Genomic DNA, 21,488 nt, shown 5'->3' with positions numbered 1-21,488 from the left:
CATATTGGATACTTTTAGTACCTTCTTACAATGATGCATGCAATCACACCTCCCAACGTGCCAGATCATGCATTTCCTGGCCGACTTCCTAACGGAGGCACAGCAGGCACTGATTATTAGACAACCTCAGCTGATGTGTACATACACTTGAACAGTTTGAATTCACTACTGCCCACAACCAGACCGTCAGCCCAAGTACATAACAGACTTTCTTAGGGTTCGAGATTATCACGAATACAATGCTGATCAGAATCCCAGAGTCCAAGATCAAGGAGGTGACAGCCGAATCCAAGCCATCCTGTCGACAGATAACACAAAGGTCACTAGGTTGGCTTAATTCTATGTGCAGGGCTGGCTGGGGCTTCCAGCCATAGGCTAATCAACCTGCTCAGCAAAGGTCAGCAAAGGTAAGCAACCATTTCGCCACATTACCGACTGGGTCAAGGAAGACTTACAAATGTGGTTAACATTTCTCAACGGTAATAATGGCATTTTAGTGTTTAAGGATCAACTATGGGTAGACCTACAACAATCTCTGTCTGAGAACAAATGGTCCACATACTAAACAGGCATCAATGCCTTACAACAGTTCTGGTCTGCATATCATCTACAGGTGTGGATCAGGTTGTTAACTTTATTGCTAACCCGTCCGTCCTAACACAGTCCAGACTTACAATGCTGCGCTGTCTTCACAACACAAATTCTGCAGGCTCACTGATTGTACAAACCATTTCCTGGAGGGTGAGCTATTAACAGACTTATACATATCGGCGGTCTGACCAGACAGCAGAAAATCCATCAAGGCAGATCTGCTGCGGGTAGAAACCAGCCTTCTTGTGGGTTCTTTAGGGTTAGCTAGCTGGTCCAAACTGGACCCTCCAAACCAGGTTGCTCCATCCACAATGTTAGTTTCTCTGGTAATCCCCAACAGCTATCAATCCATCTCCCACACTCATAGTGTGATCAGTACAATATTGAGGCAACAGTTACAATGTCACCTATACCAGGTAATCCACTATGTCCCGTTGTCGCCACAAAGTACCATCTTGAGGCGTGCCCCCCTGGCCCACAACAGACATTTGTTCATTTCGTTCATTCCCCCACTACTAGGTACCAATTCCAGGCACTGCTTAAAAAGGCCTTAGCTGTGGTAGCTGCCACAATGGTTTTCCAAATTGGGCCAGGCAGCGGTAGCTGCCAACTATGCTATCTTGGGTTAGGCAGTGGTAGCTGTTATTGGCAGCGCAGTAGTTGCCAAGCAACGTTCACGTTTCTTATAACTAAATATGCTACAGTATGCAGCAGTACTTGCCATTCACAATGGTAGCTTTTTCGTGTAATTTACTCTTAGTAGCTTAGTAGCCGACTAGCACCTGCACACCATCAGCCAGTTAATCCACTCTCATGTCGTTTTGTTCTTATAGTCACGGGCATCCACAGTTTGGTAGCCTGTACCCCACCTTTGGCATATCATGTGATAATCTGGTAATTGTGGGCTTTAAAGAAGCCCAAGCAGCAGTCAGCGGCAGTCTGGCCTGCTCAGTGACACCACCTCTCCACGGAATTCCTTTCACACCAAGGGATCTGCACCTCCAAAATGAAATCAAAGTCCTATTGCTTGTCTGGTGCAACTTACCTGCTCAGTGATATCAAACTGCCCCTCGTCATCATAGTAGCCAGCAGCAGTCAGCTTCTCATGCACCAAGTCCGCATACAGCTGAGCCCCATTGCTGATGTCCTGCAGATCAAATGAGGTACAGTGAGTTAAAATTGCACGTTGAATCAGCAACAGTACAGGGCAGTGGAAATAGAGTACAAAGGGTGAGGGTGAGAGTGAGGGTGAGGGTGAGGGTAAAGGGTCAAGGTGAGGACAGAGAATGGGGAAGAGGGGGGGGAGGTGAGGGTCTATTACCTCAACAAGTCGGTGTACAAACTGGTAGGCTCCCACCAGATCTGGCCAGGACAGCTGCTTCCAGAACTCAGTGATCTGAAGATATGAAAACACCAACAGTCAGGACTACATCAACGTGGAGGTGGAGTTGGTCAAACATGGCCATCCCAACTGCCATTATCTGGTTTTCACTTGTATGTCCTCAGGACTAAAATAAGCTCTTTGCCCCAACCCCTCCATCCTCTTGTAGGTTTATTGACATGAGGAGGGGAGATCCTCTGGCAATGGAAGTGTTATAACGGATGTGAAGAGATCCCTTCTCTCTCTCCCTTCTCCTGCTCACCTGGGCAAAGCAACAGCACACATCCACAGCAGACGTGCTATACTTCACCACAGCATCCACCTGGGCCACCTGAAGGCAGAAAACAACATGCATTCACAAGCAGTTAACTCCATACATTCCACAGCAGTTAACTCCCTACATCCCACAGCAGTTAACTCCCTACATCCCACAGCATTAACTCCCTATATCCCAAAGCAGTTAACTCCCTACATCCCACAGCAGTTAACTCCCTACATCCCACAGCAGTTAACTCCCTACATCCACAGCAGTTAACTCCCTACATTCCACAGCAGTAAACCTACATACAGTTCACAGCAGTAAACTCCATACATTCAACAGCAGTTAACTCCCTACATTCCACAGCAGTTAATTCCATACATTCCACAGCAGTAAACTCCATACAGTTCACAGCAGTAAACTCCATACAGTTCACACTAGTAAACTCCATACAGTTCACAGCAGTAAACTCCATACATTCAACAGCAGTTAATTCCATACATCCCACAGCAGTTAACTCCATACATTCCACAGCAGTAATCTACATACAGTTCACAGCAGTAAACTCCATAAATTCCACAGCAGTAAACTCCATACATTCCACAGCAGTAAACCCCATACATCCAACAGCAGTTAATTCCATACATTCAACAGCAGTATACTCCATACAGTTCATAGCAGTAAACTCCATACAGTTCACAGCAGTTAATTCCATACATTCCACAGCAGTAAACTCCATACATTCCACAGCAGTAAACTCCATACATTCTGCAGGAGTAAACTCCATACAGTTCATAGCAGTAAACTCCATACAGTTCACAGCAGTAAACTCCATACAGTTCACAGCAGTAAACCTACATACAGTTCACAGCAGTAAACCTACATACAGTTCACAGCAGTAAACTCCATACATTCCCCCACAGTTAACACCATACATTCCCCCACAGTTAACTCCATACAGTTTATAGCAGTAAACCTACATACAGTTCACAGCAGTAAACTCCATACAGTTCACAGCAGTAAACTCCATACATTCCACAGCAGTAAACTCCATACATTTCCCAGCAGTAAACTCCATACAGTTCACAGCAGTAAACTCCATACCGTTCACAGCAGTAAACTCAATTCAGTTCACAGCAGTAAACTCAATACAGTTCACAGCAGTAAACTCCATACAGTTCACAGCAGTAAACTCCATACAGTTCACAGCAGTAAACTCCATACAGTTCACAGCAGGTCGCTCCATACATTCCACCATAGTTAACTCCATACAGTTCACAGCAGTAAACTCCATACAGTTCACAGCAGTAAACTCCATACATGGATCCTACTGGGTCTGACCTTATCAAGCTCTACATGGATCCCACTGGGTCTGACCTTATTAAGCTCCACATGGATCCTACTGGGTCTGACCTTATCAAGCCCCACATGTACCCCACTGGGTCTGACCGTATCAAGCTCCACATGGATCCTATTGGGTCTGACATTATTAAGCTCCACTTGGATCCTTCTGGGTCTGACCTTATCAAGTCCCACATGAACCCTACTGGGTCTGACCTGATCAAGTTCCACTTGGATCCTTGTGGGTCTGACCGTATCAAGCTCCACTTTGATCCTTGTGGGTCTGACCTCATCAAGCTCCACAAGGATCCTGCTGGGTCTGACCTTATCAAGCTCCACATGGATCCTACTGGGTCTGACCTTATTAAGCCCAACATGAACCCCACCGGGTCTGACCTTATCAAGCTCCACAAGGATCCTGCTGGGTCTGACCTTATCAAGCCCCACATGAACCCTACTGGGTCTGACCTTATCAAGTTCCACAGCTTTGCGGATCCTCTTGAGAGCCTTGTGTCTGGCAATGCAGAGCCACTTGCTGACAGCGAAGCCAAACCACTCATAGTACTGGGAGATGGCCAGACTCCTCAGTTCTCTGTCAGGAGGAAGGATGGAAGATTAACTTAGGCTTTGACCAATTATGGATTTGTCCTGAGTGAAATTAAAGTTTTCAGTCACGAGGGGGGACATTTAAACATTAATGTTATTGGTGTCTCAATACTGATGTATTCTACATGACATATTACCCAGGTGGCAAGGTGTGTTTCACTGCACAAGACTGGTGTATTCCACAAGACATATTACCCAGGTGGCAAGGTGTGTCTCACTGTACAAGACTGGTGTATTCTACAAGACATATTACCCAGGTGGCAAGGTGTGTCTCACTGCACAAGACTGGTGTATTCTACAAGACATATTACCCAGGTGGCAAGGTGTGTCTCACTGCACAAGACTGGTGTATTCTACAAGACATATTACCCAGGTGGCAAGTTGTGTCTCACTGCACAAGACTGGTGTATTCTACAAGACATATTACCCAGGTGGCAAGGTGTGTCTCACTGCACAAGACTGGTGTATTCTACAAGACATATTACCCAGGTGGCAAGGTGTGTTTCACTGCACAAGACTGGTGTATTCTACAAGAGATATTACCCAGGTGGCAAGGTGTGTCTCACTGCACAAGACTGGTGTATTCTACAAGACATATTACCCAGGTGGCAAGTTGTGTCTCACTGCACAAGACTGGTGTATTCTACAAGACATATTACCCAGGTGGCAAGGTGTGTCTCAGTGTACAAGAGTGATGTATTCTACATGTAATACTACCCAGATGGTAAGTTGTAGGTGCGTCTCACTGCACAAGACTGGTGTATTCTACATGTAATACTACCCAGGTGGTAAGTTGTAGTTGTGTCTCACTGTACAAGACTGATGTATTCTACATGTAATACTACCCAGGTGGCAAGTTGTGTCTCACTGTACGGGACTGATGTATTCTACATGTAATACTACCCAGGTGGTAAGTTGTAGTTGTGTCTCACTGTACAAGACTGATGTATTCTACATGTAATACTACCCAGGTGGCAAGTTGTGTCTCACTGTACGGGACTGATGTATTCTACATGTAATACTACCCAGATGGTAAGTTGTAGGTGCGTCTCACTGCACAAGACTGGTGTATTCTACATGTAATACTACCCAGGTGGTAAGTTGTAGTTGTGTCTCACTGTACAAGACTGATGTATTCTACATGTAATACTACCCAGGTGGCAAGTTGTGTCTCACTGTACGGGACTGATGTATTCTACATGTAATACTACCCAGGTGGTAAGTTGTGTCTCACTGTACAAGACCGATGTATTCTACATGTAATACTTCCCAGGTGGTAAGTTGTAGTTGCATCTCACTGTACAAGACTGATGTATTCTACATGTAATACTACCCAGGTGGCAAGTTGTAGTTGTGTCTCACTGTACAAGACTGATGTATTCTACATGTAATACTACCCAGGTGGTAAGTTGTAGTTGTGTCTCACTGTACAAGACTGATGTATTCTACATGTAATACTACCCAGGTGGCAAGTTGTGTCTCACTGTACGGGACTGATGTATTCTACATGTAATACTACCCAGGTGGTAAGTTGTGTCTCACTGTACAAGACCGATGTATTCTACATGTAATACTTCCCAGGTGGTAAGTTGTAGTTGCATCTCACTGTACAAGACTGATGTATTCTACATGTAATACTACCCAGGTGGCAAGTTGTAGTTGTGTCTCACTGTACAAGACTGATGTATTCTACATGTAATACTACCCAGGTGGTAAGTTGTAGTTGTGTCTCACTGTACAAGACTGATGTATTCTACATATAATACCACCCAGGTGGTAAGTTGTGTCTCACTGTACAAGACTGATGTATTCTACATGTAATACTACCCAGGTGGTAAGTTGTAGTTGTGTCTCACTGTACAAGACTGATGTATTCTACATGTAATAATACCCAGGTGGTAAGTTGTGTCTCACTGTACAAGACTGATGTATTCTACATGTAATACTACCCAGGTGGCAAGTTGTGTCTCACTGTACAAGACTGATGTATTCTACATGTAATACTACCCAGGTGGTAAGTTGTAGTTGTGTCTCACTGTACAAGACTGATGTATTCTACATGTAATACCACCCAGGTGGCAAGTTGTAGTTGTGTCTCACTGTACAAGACTGATGTATTCTACATGTAATACTACCCAGGTGGTAAGTTGTAGGTGCGTCTCACTTTACAAGACTGATGTATTCTATGTGTAATACTACCCAGGTGGTAAGTTGTAGGTGCGTCTCACTGTACAAGACTGATGTATTCTACATGTAATACTACCCAGGTGGTAAGTTGTAGTTGTGTCTCACTCTACAAGACTGATGTAAACTACATGTAATACTACCCAGGTGGTAAGTTGTTTGAGTATCTGGCAAACTCCTGCAAGGCAAGGTACAGCTCAAACAAGGTGGTGCCCATGGTTGGGGGTGGGGGGCCCAAGCTGTCCAGTTCCCGGTCGCAGTCCATCTTCTTGAGGATGACAGAGATATCCTGGTTGACTTCTTCGCCAAGCTAGGGAGGGGCACAAGAGAACGGGTGATAACTCACACTTCAACTCACATGGGGACAGGAGAACAGGTGATCACTTACACTTCAACTCACAGGTGCACAAGAGCACGGGTGATAACTCACACTTCAACTCACAGGGGCACAATAGAACAGATGATAACTCACACTTCAACTCACAGGGGGACAAGAGAACAGGTGATTACTCACACTTCAACTCACAGGGGCACAAGAGAATGGGTGATAACTCACACTTCCACTCACAGGGGGACAGGAGAACAGGTGATAACTCACACTTCAACTCTGAGGGGGACAGGTGATGACTTACACTTCAACTCACATGGGGACAGGTGATGACTTACACTTCAACTCACAGGGGGACAGGTGATGACTTACACTTCAACTCACATGGGGACAGGTGATGACTTACACTTCAACTCACAGGGGGACACATGATGACTTACACTTCAACTCACATGGGGACACATGATGACTTACACTTCAACTCACAGGGGGACAGGTGATGACTTACACTTCAACTCACAGGGGGACAGGTGATGACTTACACTTCAACTCACAGGGGGACAGGTGATGACTTACACTTCAACTCACAGGGGGACAGGTGATGACTTACACTTCAACTCACAGGGGGACAGGTGATGACTTACACTTCAACTCACATGGGGACAGGTGATGACTTACACTTCAACTCACAGGGGGACACATGATGACTTACACTTCAACTCACATGGGGACACATGATGACTTACACTTCAACTCACAGGGGGACAGGTGATGACTTACACTTCAACTCACAGGGGGACACATGATGACTTACACTTCAACTCACATGGGGACAGGTGATGACTTACACTTCAACTCACAGGGGGACAGGTGATGACTTACACTTCAACTCACAGGGGGACAGGTGATGACTTACACTTCAACTCACAGGGGGACACATGATGACTTACACTTCAACTCACAGGGGGACACATGATGACTTACACTTCAACTCACATGGGGACACGTGATGACTTACACTTCAACTCACAGGGGGACACATGATGACTTACACTTCAACTCACATGGGGACAGGTGATGACTTACACTTCAACTCACAGGGGGACAGGTGATGACTTACACTTCAACTCACATGGGGACACGTGATGACTTACACTTCAACTCACAGGGGGACACGTGATGACTTACACTTCAACTCACAGGGGGACACGTGATGACTTACACTTCAACTCACAGGGGGACAGGTGATGACTTACACTTCAACTCACAGGGGGACACATGATGACTTACACTTCAACTCACATGGGGACAGGTGATGACTTACACTTCAACTCACAGGGGGACAGGTGATGACTTACACTTCAACTCACATGGGGACACGTGATGACTTACACTTCAACTCACAGGGGGACACATGATGACTTACACTTCAACTCACAGGGGGACAGGTGATGACTTACACTTCAACTCACAGGGGGACACATGATGACTTACACTTCAACTCACAGGGGGACACATGATGACTTACACTTCAACTCACATGGGGACACGTGATGACTTACACTTCAACTCACAGGGGGACACATGATGACTTACACTTCAACTCACATGGGGACAGGTGATGACTTACACTTCAACTCACAGGGGGACAGGTGATGACTTACACTTCAACTCACAGGGGGACAGGTGATGACTTACACTTCAACTCACAGGGGGACACATGATGACTTACACTTCAACTCACATGGGGACAGGTGATGACTTACACTTCAACTCACAGGGGGACACATGATGACTTACACTTCAACTCACAGGGGGACAGGTGATGACTTACACTTCAACTCACAGGGGGACACATGATGACTTACACTTCAACTCACAGGGGGACACATGATGACTTACACTTCAACTCACATGGGGACACGTGATGACTTACACTTCAACTCACAGGGGGACACATGATGACTTACACTTCAACTCACAGGAGAACAAGGGGAGATAACTCACACTTTAATAACAAGATAGGGGGACAAGAGAATGGAAATCATTGGAAATTATTCTCACCTTACCCAACTTTTGGGTGACAAAACAAGGGAGATGAGAGCACATAGTTTATACTTTACTCATCTCTGAGGACCAGATTGGAGATTAGGGGAGATAACTCACAGTTCACCCTTACACTGTGGTGTAAGTGGGAAGATCAGGGGAGATAACTCACACTTTACCAAACTATGGGGCAATCTGCCAAACAGAGGGCGCTGTCATAACTTTTTTTACGGGCTTGACTGAAATAACCTAACGTGAGATTGGCTATGGAGCACAAGATCAGGGTGTATAACTCACTTTAACCTGCAGTGTGATCAGGGGAGATAACCCACACTTCACTCATCTAGTGTACCACTAGACAGACTTCAATAGGCCTACCCCCTCCCTATAACACCCTAATGAAAATGCAAATTAGTAATATTTTATTTTTATTAACACCCCCTCCCTATATCACCCTCACCCTCCCTATTTCACCCTCTCACCTCCCCATAACACCCTCCAACCTCACTATAACACTCTCCAACCTCACTATAACACATTTATGAAAATGAAAATTAATAATATTTTATTTGATAAAATAGAGCATTGTCATTGTCATTGTGGCAGATGACCTACAGTCCCCACGTGCATTGGACAGAGAACACGAAATCACACGCAAGACATGCTGCTACGACTGAATTGTCCCATGATGAGTCCTCGCTCCCTCCACTTGACACCATCATCATTACACAGCTTCTTTCTGGTAATTACCAACCAGATGTTAATCTGGTACTTCCAGCGCTAAACTTGCTAACTACCGTTACTTTACACACAGAGTAGATTGTAGCTGTAACAAAACCGTTTGGTGTAAATATACAACCTCTATGAGCAGACTGATACATGCTGTTAGTGGAACCAGACAGTACTAAGTCAGTATCACACAAACAAATATAAGTTAGTCATGGTCTACTTACTGTTAACACCTCACGTGAAGTTACGAGCAAGTTTGTGTACAACAGACACAACGATAAAAAATATGATGGTAGATTTCATAAGAAATGTGTATGGTTAGTTTGCATCTAGAAAAGAAAGCTTGTTAGACAAATGTTTACATCTTACATACTGACTGAAAAAGAAATTAATGAAGAAACAAATAACATCTATAGTGAATGTGAGTGAGAAATTGCCATGTTGTGAATGGGTGGAGACAAACGCAGCCGACACCTCCAAGTGACTCACACTCCTCCACAAGATGTCATTGAAGCTTTGAGGCTTTTTTATTCAAGGAATTGAAAAAATATTTTATAGTGGCATAAATAAATATTGAGGGAATTTTGAGACATAACAATGTTGATTATTATGTTATTGAGTATTTTCAAGATTGCACATAGAAAGATTGCCCACTGTTTTCACTGTCTTGTACTGACTTATTTAGAAATATTTTTCTACTTTCTTGTTCCTGTCCCTCGAATATCAAAACCATGTCTACTTGCAAGCCTTTTAAAGACATTTCATACAACAGGTAGAACTTGCACATAGATCATATGTGGATCATACAGGGTAAATGCTGTCAAGGATGTGGTGTAGATCGTCAGCTCGGAACTTCTTGAACATTATTATGATTTTCAGGTCATTGCCTGAACGTGTGACACAGGTCTGAGTCTGTGACTTGTGCCACCATTTTATTCCCTGCCATAGTAAACTGTGCTGCTCTCTGTGTATTAATTATTAATACATGAACAAAGCTCATTGTGTGACATATATCCCCAGTATGTTGCATATGTCTTGATTGAAGATTTTGTGCATGAATCATTGATGTGGTGAATGTGCACACAACAAACTTGTGAACATCTATAGCTACTCTAGGTCTAAGATTCATTCTGATGTCTTCATAACTAGCTAATCTATCATTCCAATATAAAAGTTTCATAGTGTTTAAAACATTATAAGGACATACCATTTAGAATTATCTGAACTGATATTTCAAAAAAAAGTTGGTGTCTGAAATGGTTGTTTAGTTGCTGAAATGAATGCAGTCGTCAGAACAAAGCAGTTACATCGGACGTGAACTGGTCTGCTCAGTAATGTCATGGAACTGATGCCTGGCCAAGTATCTACCGGTAGTCTTGAAAACATGACCGCAGCTGTCCGGCATTTCATAAGTGTTCATTAACTTTGAGATTTACGGAGTCTGTTTAACCACTTCATAATCTACACTCACCATATACTCCTACACACTCATAGCGGTTAATAAACTGCAAAACCAAAAGGACTACAGTTATCTCGGCCAGACATGCAGCGGACTGACTGCCTCCACAGCGCTTTGGCTGGACCCACTCGACCTGGTAACACCCAATGATAGTGATCCAAGATAAAAACAGAGCTTAAACAGTGACTGCACCAACCGAATAGTGAACGCAAAGCAAATGAAGAGAAAGATAACTAACTGAGTGAGACAAACCTCCTCCTCCAGCCCTTGGCTGATGTCCGCGGCAAGCTGTCGGGAGAAACACGGTACAATAAACACAAACAGATGGACAGAGCGGACATCTACCACAGCTTCAATACCCCATAGCAGCGCCACCAAGCAGCCAGTTGTGGGAACATTCACAGCGCGGTTTAGAAGAAGGGATGTTTTTCTTTACACAAAAAAAGTTTTGGCACAGCCTCATCATTGAGAACTGATATTCATGTGTTTAAATAAGAAATTGGAAAACACCACTTTTCAAGAAACATTAAAGGTTGTTTACAAACCTAGCCCCAATATGAGTTAATGGGGCATCAGGCCGTGGTTGTGTTGGATCAAAAAGGGCCTCCCCATCCATCTCCCCTAAGGCATCAGGTCGTGGTTGTAAGGGATCATACAGGGTCTCCCCTCCCATCTCCCCTGGGGCATCAGGTCATGGATCATACAGGACCTCACCCAACCATCACCCCTTGGGCTTCAGGTCGTGGGAGTGTTGGATCATACAGGGCCTCCCAACCCATCTCCCCTGGGGCATCAGGTTGTGGATCATACAGGGTCTCCCAACCCATCTCCCCTGGGGCATCAGGTCGTGGATCATACAGGGCCTCCCAGCCCATCTTCCCTGGGGCATCAGGTCGTGGATCATACAGGGTCTCCAAACCCATCTCCCCTGGGGCATCAGGTCGTGGATCATACAGGGTCTCCCCATCCATCTCTCCTGGGGCATCAGGTCGTGGTTGTAAGGGATCATACAGGGCCTCCCCACCCGTCTCCCCTGGGGCATCAGGTCATGGATCATACAGGGTCTCCAAACCCATCTCCCCTGGGGCATCAGGTCGTGGATCATACAGGGTCTCCCCATCCATCTCTCCTGGGGCATCAGGTCATGGATCATACAGGGTCTCCAAACCCATCTCCCCTGGGGCATCAGGTCGTGGATCATACAGGGCCTCCCCATCCATCTCTCCTGGGGCATCAGGTCGTGGTTGTAAGGGATCATACAGGGCCTCCCCACCCGTCTCCCCTGGGGCATCAGGTCATGGATCATACAGGGTCTCCAAACCCATCTCCCCTGGGGCATCAGGTCGTGGATCATACAGGGTCTCCCCATCCATCTCTCCTGGGGCATCAGGTCATGGATCATACAGGGTCTCCAAACCCATCTCCCCTGGGGCATCAGGTCGTGGATCATACAGGGCCTCCCCATCCATCTCTCCTGGGGCATCAGGTTGTCATAGTGTTGGATCATACAGGGCCTCCCCATCCATCTCTCCTGGGGCATCAGGTTGTCGTAGTGTTGGATCATACAGGGCCTCCCCACCCGTCTCCCCTGGGGCATCAGGTCGTGGATCATACAGGGTCTCCCAACCCATCTCCCCTGGGGCATCAGGTCGTGGATCATACAGGGCCTCCATCCCCTACCAGGGCCCTAAAGTTAATCTTGGTATTGGTAGTATCCTGCTATGTATGAAATGCTGTTATGACCAGACATGCTATAAGGATCAACACACACAGCACAACATCTGCACCTTGGGGAGCAACAGATCTGTGAGGGAGGCCTGACACGGGGACACCTTGACCCTACCTATAAGGACAGGCAAACATACTTTCTAGAGAACAATAATTATGCTTCATCAGCAGGTTTAGGACATACTTTATATTATTGCTGAGGGGGTCATTGTTGGTATGTTTCTGTACACACAAATGTACCCTTGCCAAAATCAGAATACAGAAAGGTTCATTCAGGTTCATGTTGTAGCTCTGGTTCGCCTGATGATAAGTGCATGCTGGGTAATGCTGTGCATCGTGGAATACTTGAGTATCGTACATACGTCACTGTGTTTGCTGTTTTTTTATATAGCACACTGGAATGCGACTCATACAATAGTTCCTATCCATTTATGGAAAGGAAATACCAAGAGAAACATATAGAACGAGTACTTGAATTCACCATGGTTTTGCATCAAGGACATGTCGAACACATAATTGTTCAAAGAACCAGTTAAGCGCATTGGGCAATACAGTCTGCGGGGATTGAACTCATGCTAGGGTACCTTTCTGTATTCTGGTTTCAGTATACAGAAACATACCTGGAGTACATATCTGTAGTACCTGTGTCAACACCGACCCCTTCAGCTATATTATTCAATATGTTTAACACCATGCAGGAAATAGATACAGCCATGACGTTACAGCCCCTCAGGCTTACGGAGCCCTCACCATCTTTTCCAGCTGTCGATAGGTCAAGGAAAAGTAGTTCACGCTCACAAGACTGAAAAACAAAATGAACAGATTATTACACGTACATGAGAGGGTACCAACTGTGGTCCACAGACCTTGGACATGGAGAACTGCTCAACTACTGTGACTGAGCTGACCTGGGACATGGAGGACTGCTCAACTACTGTGAGTGAGCAATGCTGGGACATGGAGAACTGCTCAACAACTGTGAGCAATGCTGGGACATGGAGGACTGCTCAACTACTCTGAGTGAGCTGACCTGGGACATGGAGGACTGCTCAACAACTGTGAGTGAGCAATGCTGGGACATGGAGAATTGCTCAACTACTGTGAGCAATGCTGGGACATGGAGGACTTCTCAACTACTGTAAGTAAGCAATGCTACGACATGGAGAACTGCTCAACTACTGTGAGTGAGCTGACCTGGGACATGGAGGACTGCTCAACTACTGTGAGCAATGCTTGAACATGGAGGACTGCTCAACTACTGTGAGTAAGCTGATCTGGGACATGGAGGACTCCTCTACTACTGTGAGCAATGCTTGAACATGGAGGACTGCTCAACTACTGTGAGTAAGCTGACCTGGGACATGGAGAACTGCTCAACTACTGTGAGCAATGCTGGGACATGGATGACTGCTAAACAACTGTGAGTGAGCAATGCTACGACATGGAGAACTGCTCAACTACTGTGAGTGAGCTGACCTGGGACATGAGTGAGCTGACCTGGGACATGGCGGACTGCTCAACTACTGTGAGCAATGCTGGGACATGGAGGACTGCTCAACTACTGTGAGCAATGCTGGGACATGGAGGACTGCTCAACAACTGTGAGTGAGCTGACCTGGGACATGGACGACTTCTCAACTACTGTGAGTGAGCAATGTGGGGACATGGAGAACTGCTCAACTACTGTGAGCAATGCTGGGACATAGAGGACTGGTCAACAACTGTGAGTGAGCTGAACTGGGTCATGGAGAACTGCTCAACTACTGTGAGCAATACTGGGACATGGAGGACTGGTAAACAACTGTGAGCAATGTTGGGACATGGAGGACTTCTCAACTACTGTGAGTGAGCTGAACTGGGACATGGAGAACTGCTTAGCTACTGTGAGCAATGCTGGGACATGGAGGACTTTTCAACTACTGTGAGTGAGCTGACCTGGGACATGGAGGACTGCTCAACTACTGTGAGTGAGCTGACCTTTGACATAGAGGACTCCTCTACTACTTTGAGCAATGCTACGACATGGAGAACTGCTCAACTACTGTGAGTGAGCTGAACTTGGACATGGAGGACTGCTCAACTACTGTAAGCTGACCTGGGACATGGAGGACTGCTCAACTACTGTGAGTGAGCTGATCTGGGACATGTAGAACTGCTCAACTACCATGAGCAATGCTGGAACATGGAGGACTATTCAACTACTGCGACTGAGCTGACCTCGGACATGGAGAACTGCTCAACGACTGAGCGAGCAATGCTGGGACATGGAGAGCTGCTCAACAACTGTGAGTGAGCAATTCCAGGACATGGAGAACTGCTCAACTACTGGGAGTAATGCTGGGACATGGAGAGCTGCTCAACAACTGTGACTGAGCTGACCTGGGACATGGAGAACTGCTCAACTACTGTGAGTAAGCTGACCTTGGACATAGAGGACTGCTCAACTACTGTGACTGAGCTGACCTGGGACATGGAGAACTGCCTAACTACTGTGAGTGAGCTGACCTGGGACATGGTGGACTGCTCAACTACTGCGACTGAGCTGACTTCGGACATGGAGGACTGCTCAACTACTGTGACTGAGCTGATCTGGGACATGGAGGACTGCTCAACAACTGTGAGTGAGCTGACCTGGGACATGGAGAACTGCTCAACTACTGTGAGTGAGCTGACCTGGGACATGGAGGACTGCTCAACTACCGTAAGTGAGCTGACCTGGAACATGGAGGACTCCTCAACTACTGTGAGCAATGCTGGGACATGTAGGACTGCTCAACTACTATGAGTGAGCAATGCTACAACATGAAGAACTGCTCAACTACTGTGAGTGAGCTGACCTGGGACATGTAGGACTGCTCAACTACTGTGAGCAATGTTTGGACAAGGAGGACTTTTCAACTACTGTGAGTGACTAATGCTGGAACATGGGTAACTGCTCAACTACTGTGAGTGAGCTGACCTGGAACATGGAGGACTGCTCAACTACTGTGAGCAATGTTTGGACAAGGAGGACTTCTCAACTACTGTGAGTGACTAATGCTGGAACATGGGTAACTGCTCAACTACTGTGAGTGAGCTGACCTGGGACATGGAGAACTGCTCAACTACTGTGAGCAATGCTGGAACATGGAGGACTATTCAACTACTGCGACTGAGCTGACCTGGGACATGGAGAACTGCTCAACGACTGAGCAAGCAATGCTGGGACATGGAGAGCTGCTCAACAACTGTGAGTGAGCAATTCCAGGACATGGAGAACTGCTCAACTACTGTGAGTAATGCTGGGACATGGAGAGCTGCTCAACAACTGTGACTGAGCTGACCTGGGACATGGAGAACTGCCTAACTACTGTGAGTAAGCTGACCTGGGACATGGAGGACTGCTCAACAACTGTGAGTGAGCTGACCTTGGACATGGAGGACTGCTCAACAACTGTGAGTGAGCTGACCTGGGACATGGAGAACTGCCTAACTACTGTGAGTGAGCTGACCTGGGACATGGAGGACTGCTCAACAACTGTGAGTGAGCTGACCTTGGACATGGAGGACTGCTCAACAACTGTGAGTGAGCTGACCTGGGACATGGAGAACTGCCTAACTACTGTGAGTGAGCTGACCTGGGACATGGTGGACTGCTCAACTACTGCGACTGAGCTGATCTGGGACATGGACGACTTCTCAACTACTGTGAGTGAGCAATGTGGGGACATGGAGAACTGCTCAACTACTGTGAGCAATGCTGGGACATAGAGGACTGGTCAACAACTGTGAGTGAGCTGAACTGGGACATGGAGAACTGCTCAACTACTGCGACTGAGCTGACTTCGGACATGGAGGACTGCTCAACTACTGTGACTGAGCTGATCTGGGACATGGAGGACTGCTCAACAACTGTGTGTGAGCTGACCTGGGACATGGAGAACTGCTCAACTACTGTGAGTGAGCTGACCTGGGACATGGAGGACTGCTCAACTACCGTAAGTGAGCTGACCTGGGACATGGAGGACTCCTCAACTACTTTGAGCAATGTTGGGACATGGAGGACTTCTCAACTACTATGAGTGAGCAATGCTACAACATGAAGAACTGCTCAACTACTGTGAGTGAGCTGACCTTGGACATGTAGGACTGCTCAACTACTGTGAGCAATGCTGGGACATGGAGGACTGCTCAACAACTGTGAGTGAGCTGACCTGGGACATGGACGACTTCTCAACTACTGTGAGTGAGCAATGTGGGGACATGGAGAACTGCTCAACTACTGTGAGCAATGCTGGGACATAGAGGACTGGTCAACAACTGTGAGTGAGCTGAACTGGGACATGGAGAACTGCTCAACTACTGTGAGCAATACTGGGACATGGAGGACTGATAAACAACTGTGAGCAATGTTGGGACATGGAGGACTTCTCAACTACTGTGAGTAAGCTGAACTGGGACATGGAGAACTGTTTAGCTACTGTGAGCAATGCTGGGACATGGAGGACTTTTCAACTACTGTGAGTGAGCTGACCTGGGACATGGAGGACTGCTCAACTACTGTGAGTGAGCTGACCTTGGACATAGAGGACTCCTCTACTACTTTGAGCAATGCTACGACATGGAGAACTGCTCAACTACTGTGAGTGAGCTGAACTTGGACATGGAGGACTGCTCAACTACTGTAAGCTGACCTGGGACATGGAGGACTGCTCAACTACTGTGAGTGAGCTGATCTGGGACATGTAGAACTGCTCAACTACCATGAGCAATGCTGGAACATGGAGGACTATTCAACTACTGCGACTGAGCTGACCTCGGACATGGAGAACTGCTTAACGACTGAGCGAGCAATGCTGGGACATGGAGAGCTGCTCAACAACTGTGAGTGAGCAATTCCAGGACATGGAGAACTGCTCAACTACTGGGAGTAATGCTGGGACATGGAGAGCTGCTCAACAACTGTGACTGAGCTGACCTGGGACATAGAGGACTGCTCAACTACTGTGACCGAGCTGACCTGGGACATAGAGGACTGCTCAACTACTGTGACTGAGCTGACCTGGGACATGGAGAACTGCCTAACTACTGTGAGTAAGCTGACCTTGGACATAGAGGACTGCTCAACTACTGTGACTGAGCTGACCTGGGACATGGAGAACTGCCTAACTACTGTGAGTAAGCTGACCTGGGACATGGAGGACTGCTCAACTACTGTGAGTGAGCTGACCTTGGACATGGAGGACTGCTCAACAACTGTGAGTGAGCTGACCTGGGACATGGAGAACTGCCTAACTACTGTGAGTGAGCTGACCTGGGACATGGTGGACTGCTCAACTACTGCGACTGAGCTGACTTCGGACATGGAGGACTGCTCAACTACTGTGACTGAGCTGATCTGGGACATGGAGGACTGCTCAACAACTGTGTGTGAGCTGACCTGGGACATGGAGAACTGCTCAACTACTGTGAGTGAGCTGACCTGGGACATGGAGGTCTGCTCAACTACCGTAAGTGAGCTGACCTGGGACATGGAGGACTCCTCAACTACTTTGAGCAATGCTGGGACATGGAGGACTTCTCAACTACTATGAGTGAGCAATGCTACAACATGAAGAACTGCTCAACTACTGTGAGTGAGCTGACCTGGGACATGTAGGACTGCTCAACTACTGTGAGCAATGTTTGGACAAGGAGGACTTTTCAACTACTGTGAGTGACTAATGCTGGAACATGGGTAACTGCTCAACTACTGTGAGTGAGCTGACCTTGGACATGTAGGACTGCTCAACTACTGTGAGCAATGCTGGGACATGGAGGACTGCTCAACAACTGTGAGTGAGCTGACCTGGGACATGGAGGACTGCTCAACTACTGTGAGTGAGCTGACCTGGGACATGGAGGACTGCTCAACTACTGTGAGCAATGCTGGTACATGGAGGACTACTCAACTACTGTGACTGAGCTGACCTCGGACATGGAGAACTGCTCAAAGACTGTGAGTGAGCAATGCTGGGACATGGAGGACTGCTCAACAACTGTGAGCAATGTTGAGACATGGAGGACTTCTCAACTACTGTGAGTGAGCAATGGTACAACATGGAGAACTGCTCAACTACTGTGAGTGAGCTGACCTGGGACATGGAGGACTGCTCAACTACTGTGAGCAATGCTGGAACATGGAGGACTACTCAACTACTGCGACTGAGCTGACCTTGGACATGGAGAACTGCTCAAAAACTGTGAGTGAGCAATGGTACAACATGGAGAACTGCTAAACTTCTGTGAGTGAGCTGACCTGGGACATGGAGGACTGCTCAACTACTGTGAGTGAGCTGAACTGGGACATGGAGGACTGCTCAACTACTGTGAGTGAGCTGACCTGGGACATGGAGAACTGCTCAACGAATGTGAGTGAGCAATGCTGGGACATGGAGGACTGCTTAACTACTGTGAGTGAGCTGACCTGGGACATGGAGAACTGCTCAACGACTGTGAGTGAGCAATGCTCGGACATGGAGGACTGCTCAACAACTGTGAGTGAGCTGACCTGGGACATGGAGGACTCCTCTACTACTGTGAGCAATGCTACGACATGGAGAACTGCTCAACTACTGTGAGTGAGCTGACCTGGGACATGGAGAACTGCTCAACGACTGTGAGTGAGCAATGCTGGGACATGGAGGACTGCTCAACAACTGTGAGCAATGTTGAGACATGGAGGACTTCTCAACTACTGTGAGTGAGCAATGGTACAACATGGAGAACTGCTCAACAACTGTGAGTGAGCTGACCTAGGACATGGAGGACTGCTCAACTACTGTGAGTGAGCTGAACTGGGACATGGAGGACTGCTCAACTACTGTGAGTGAGCTGACCTGGGACATGGAGAACTGCTCAACGAATGTGAGTGAGCAATGCTGGGACATGGAGGACTGCTTAACTACTGTGAGTGAGCTGACCTGGGACATGGAGAACTGCTCAACGACTGTGAGTGAGCAATGCTCGGACATGGAGGACTGCTCAACAACTGTGAGTGAGCTGACCTGGGACATGGAGGACTCCTCTACTACTGTGAGCAATGCTACGACATGGAGAACTGCTCAACTACTGTGAGTGAGCTGACCTGGGACATGGAGAACTGCTCAACGACTGTGAGTGAGCAATGCTGGGACATGGAGGACTGCTCAACAACTGTGAGCAATGTTGAGACATGGAGGACTTCTCAACTACTGTGAGTGAGCAATGGTACAACATGGAGAACTGCTCAACAACTGTGAGTGAGCTGACCTAGGACATGGAGGACTGCTCAACTACTGCGCCTGAGCTGACCTGGGACATGAAGGACTGCTCAACTACTGCGACTGAGCTGACCTGGGACATGAAGGACTGCTCAACTACTGCGACTGAGCTGACCTGGAACATGGAGGACTGCTCAACTACTGCGACTGAGCGGACCTGGGACATTGAGGACTGCTCAACTACTGCGACTGAGCTGACCTGGGACATGGAGGAGTCCTCTACTACTGTGAGCAATGCTGGGACATGGAGGACTGCTCAACTACCGTGAGGAATGCTGGGACATGGGGGACTGCTCAACAACTGTGAGCAATGTTGGGACATGGAGGACTGCTCAACTACTGTGAGCAATGCTGGGACATGGAGGACTGCTTAACTACTGTGAGTGAGCTGACCTGGGACATGGAGGACTGCTGTACTACTCTGAGTTAGCTGACCTGGGACATGAAGGACTCCCCTACTACTGTGAGCAATGCTACGACATGGAGAACAGCTCAACTACTGTGAGTGAGCTGACCTGGGACATGGAGAACTGCTCAACGACTGTGAGCAATGCTGGGACATGGAGGACTCCTCTACTACTGTGAGCAATGCTACGACATGAAGAACTGCTCAACGACTGTGAGTGAGCAATGCTACGATAGGGAGGACTGCTGAACAACTGTGAGTGGGCTGACCTGGGACATGGAGAACTGCTCAACTACTGTGAGTGAGCTGACCTGGGACATGGAGGACTGCTCAACTACTGTGAGTGAGCTGTCCTGGGACATGGAGGACTCCTCTACTACTGTGAGCAATGCTGGGACATGGAGAACTGCTCAACTACTGTGAGTGAGCTGACCTGGGACATGGAGGACTGCTCAACTAGTGTGAGTGAGCTGACCTGGGACATGGAGGACTGCTCAACAACTGTGAGTGAGCTGACCTGGGACATGGAGGACTCCTCTACTACTGTGAGCAATGCTACGACATGGAGAACTGCTCAACTACTGTGAGTGAGCTGACCTTGGACATGGAGAACTGCTCAACGACTGTGAGTGAGCAATGCTGGGACATGGAGGACTGCTCAACGACTGTGAGTGAGCAATGCTGGGACATGGAGGACTGCTCAACAACTGTGAGTGAGCTGACCTGGGGCTTGGAGGACTGCTGAACTACAGTGAGTGAGAAATGCCGGGACATGGAGAACTGCCCAATAACTGTGAGCAATGCTGGGACATGGAGGACTGCTCAACAACTGTGAGTGAGCTGACCTGGGGCTTGGAGGACTGCTGAACTACAGTGAGTGAGAAATGCCGGGACATGGAGAACTGCCCAACAACTGTGAGCAATGCCGGGACATGGGGGACTGCTCAACAACTGTGAGCAATGCTTGGACATGGAGGACTGCTCAACTACTGTGAGCAATGCTTGGATATGGAGGACTGCTCAACAACTGTGAGCAATGCTGGGACATTGGGGACTGCTCAACAACTGTGAGCAATGCTGGGACATGGAGGACTGTTCAACTACTGCGCCTGAGGTGACCTGGGACATGGAGGACTGCTCAACTACCGTG

At 47.4% G+C, this 21,488-nt stretch overlaps 1 protein-coding gene across 6 annotated transcripts in view; it reads right to left on the bottom strand.

The window, feature by feature from the left end:
• LOC124121055 (BAI1-associated protein 3-like) overlaps nt 1–21,488 on the bottom strand; it is a 266,273-nt gene that overhangs the window by 36,441 nt on the left and 208,344 nt on the right. For 5 of the 6 annotated variants that reach the window (XM_048392841.1, XM_048392838.1, XM_048392837.1 and 2 more), the window contains 7 exons: nt 13,403–13,454; nt 11,177–11,212; nt 6,506–6,672; nt 4,041–4,164; nt 2,235–2,303; nt 1,913–1,987; nt 1,637–1,738 (listed from right to left, as the gene is read on the bottom strand). In XM_048392841.1, coding sequence (XP_048248798.1) covers nt 1,637–1,738; nt 1,913–1,987; nt 2,235–2,303; nt 4,041–4,164; nt 6,506–6,672; nt 11,177–11,212; nt 13,403–13,454 — 625 coding nt within the window. The remainder of the gene's footprint in view (nt 1–1,636; nt 1,739–1,912; nt 1,988–2,234; nt 2,304–4,040; nt 4,165–6,505; nt 6,673–11,176; nt 11,213–13,402; nt 13,455–21,488) is intronic. The other variant, XM_048392840.1, reaches the window with a different exon arrangement.

The sequence above is a fragment of the Haliotis rufescens genome, unplaced genomic scaffold (genome assembly GCF_023055435.1).
Source record: "Haliotis rufescens isolate VD_foot unplaced genomic scaffold, xgHalRufe1.0.p SCAF_11, whole genome shotgun sequence".
NCBI classification, from domain to species: Eukaryota; Metazoa; Mollusca; class Gastropoda; order Lepetellida; family Haliotidae; genus Haliotis; species Haliotis rufescens.
The sequence above is the reverse complement of the archived record's forward strand: the minus strand, read 5'-3'. Positions and strand labels throughout refer to the sequence as shown.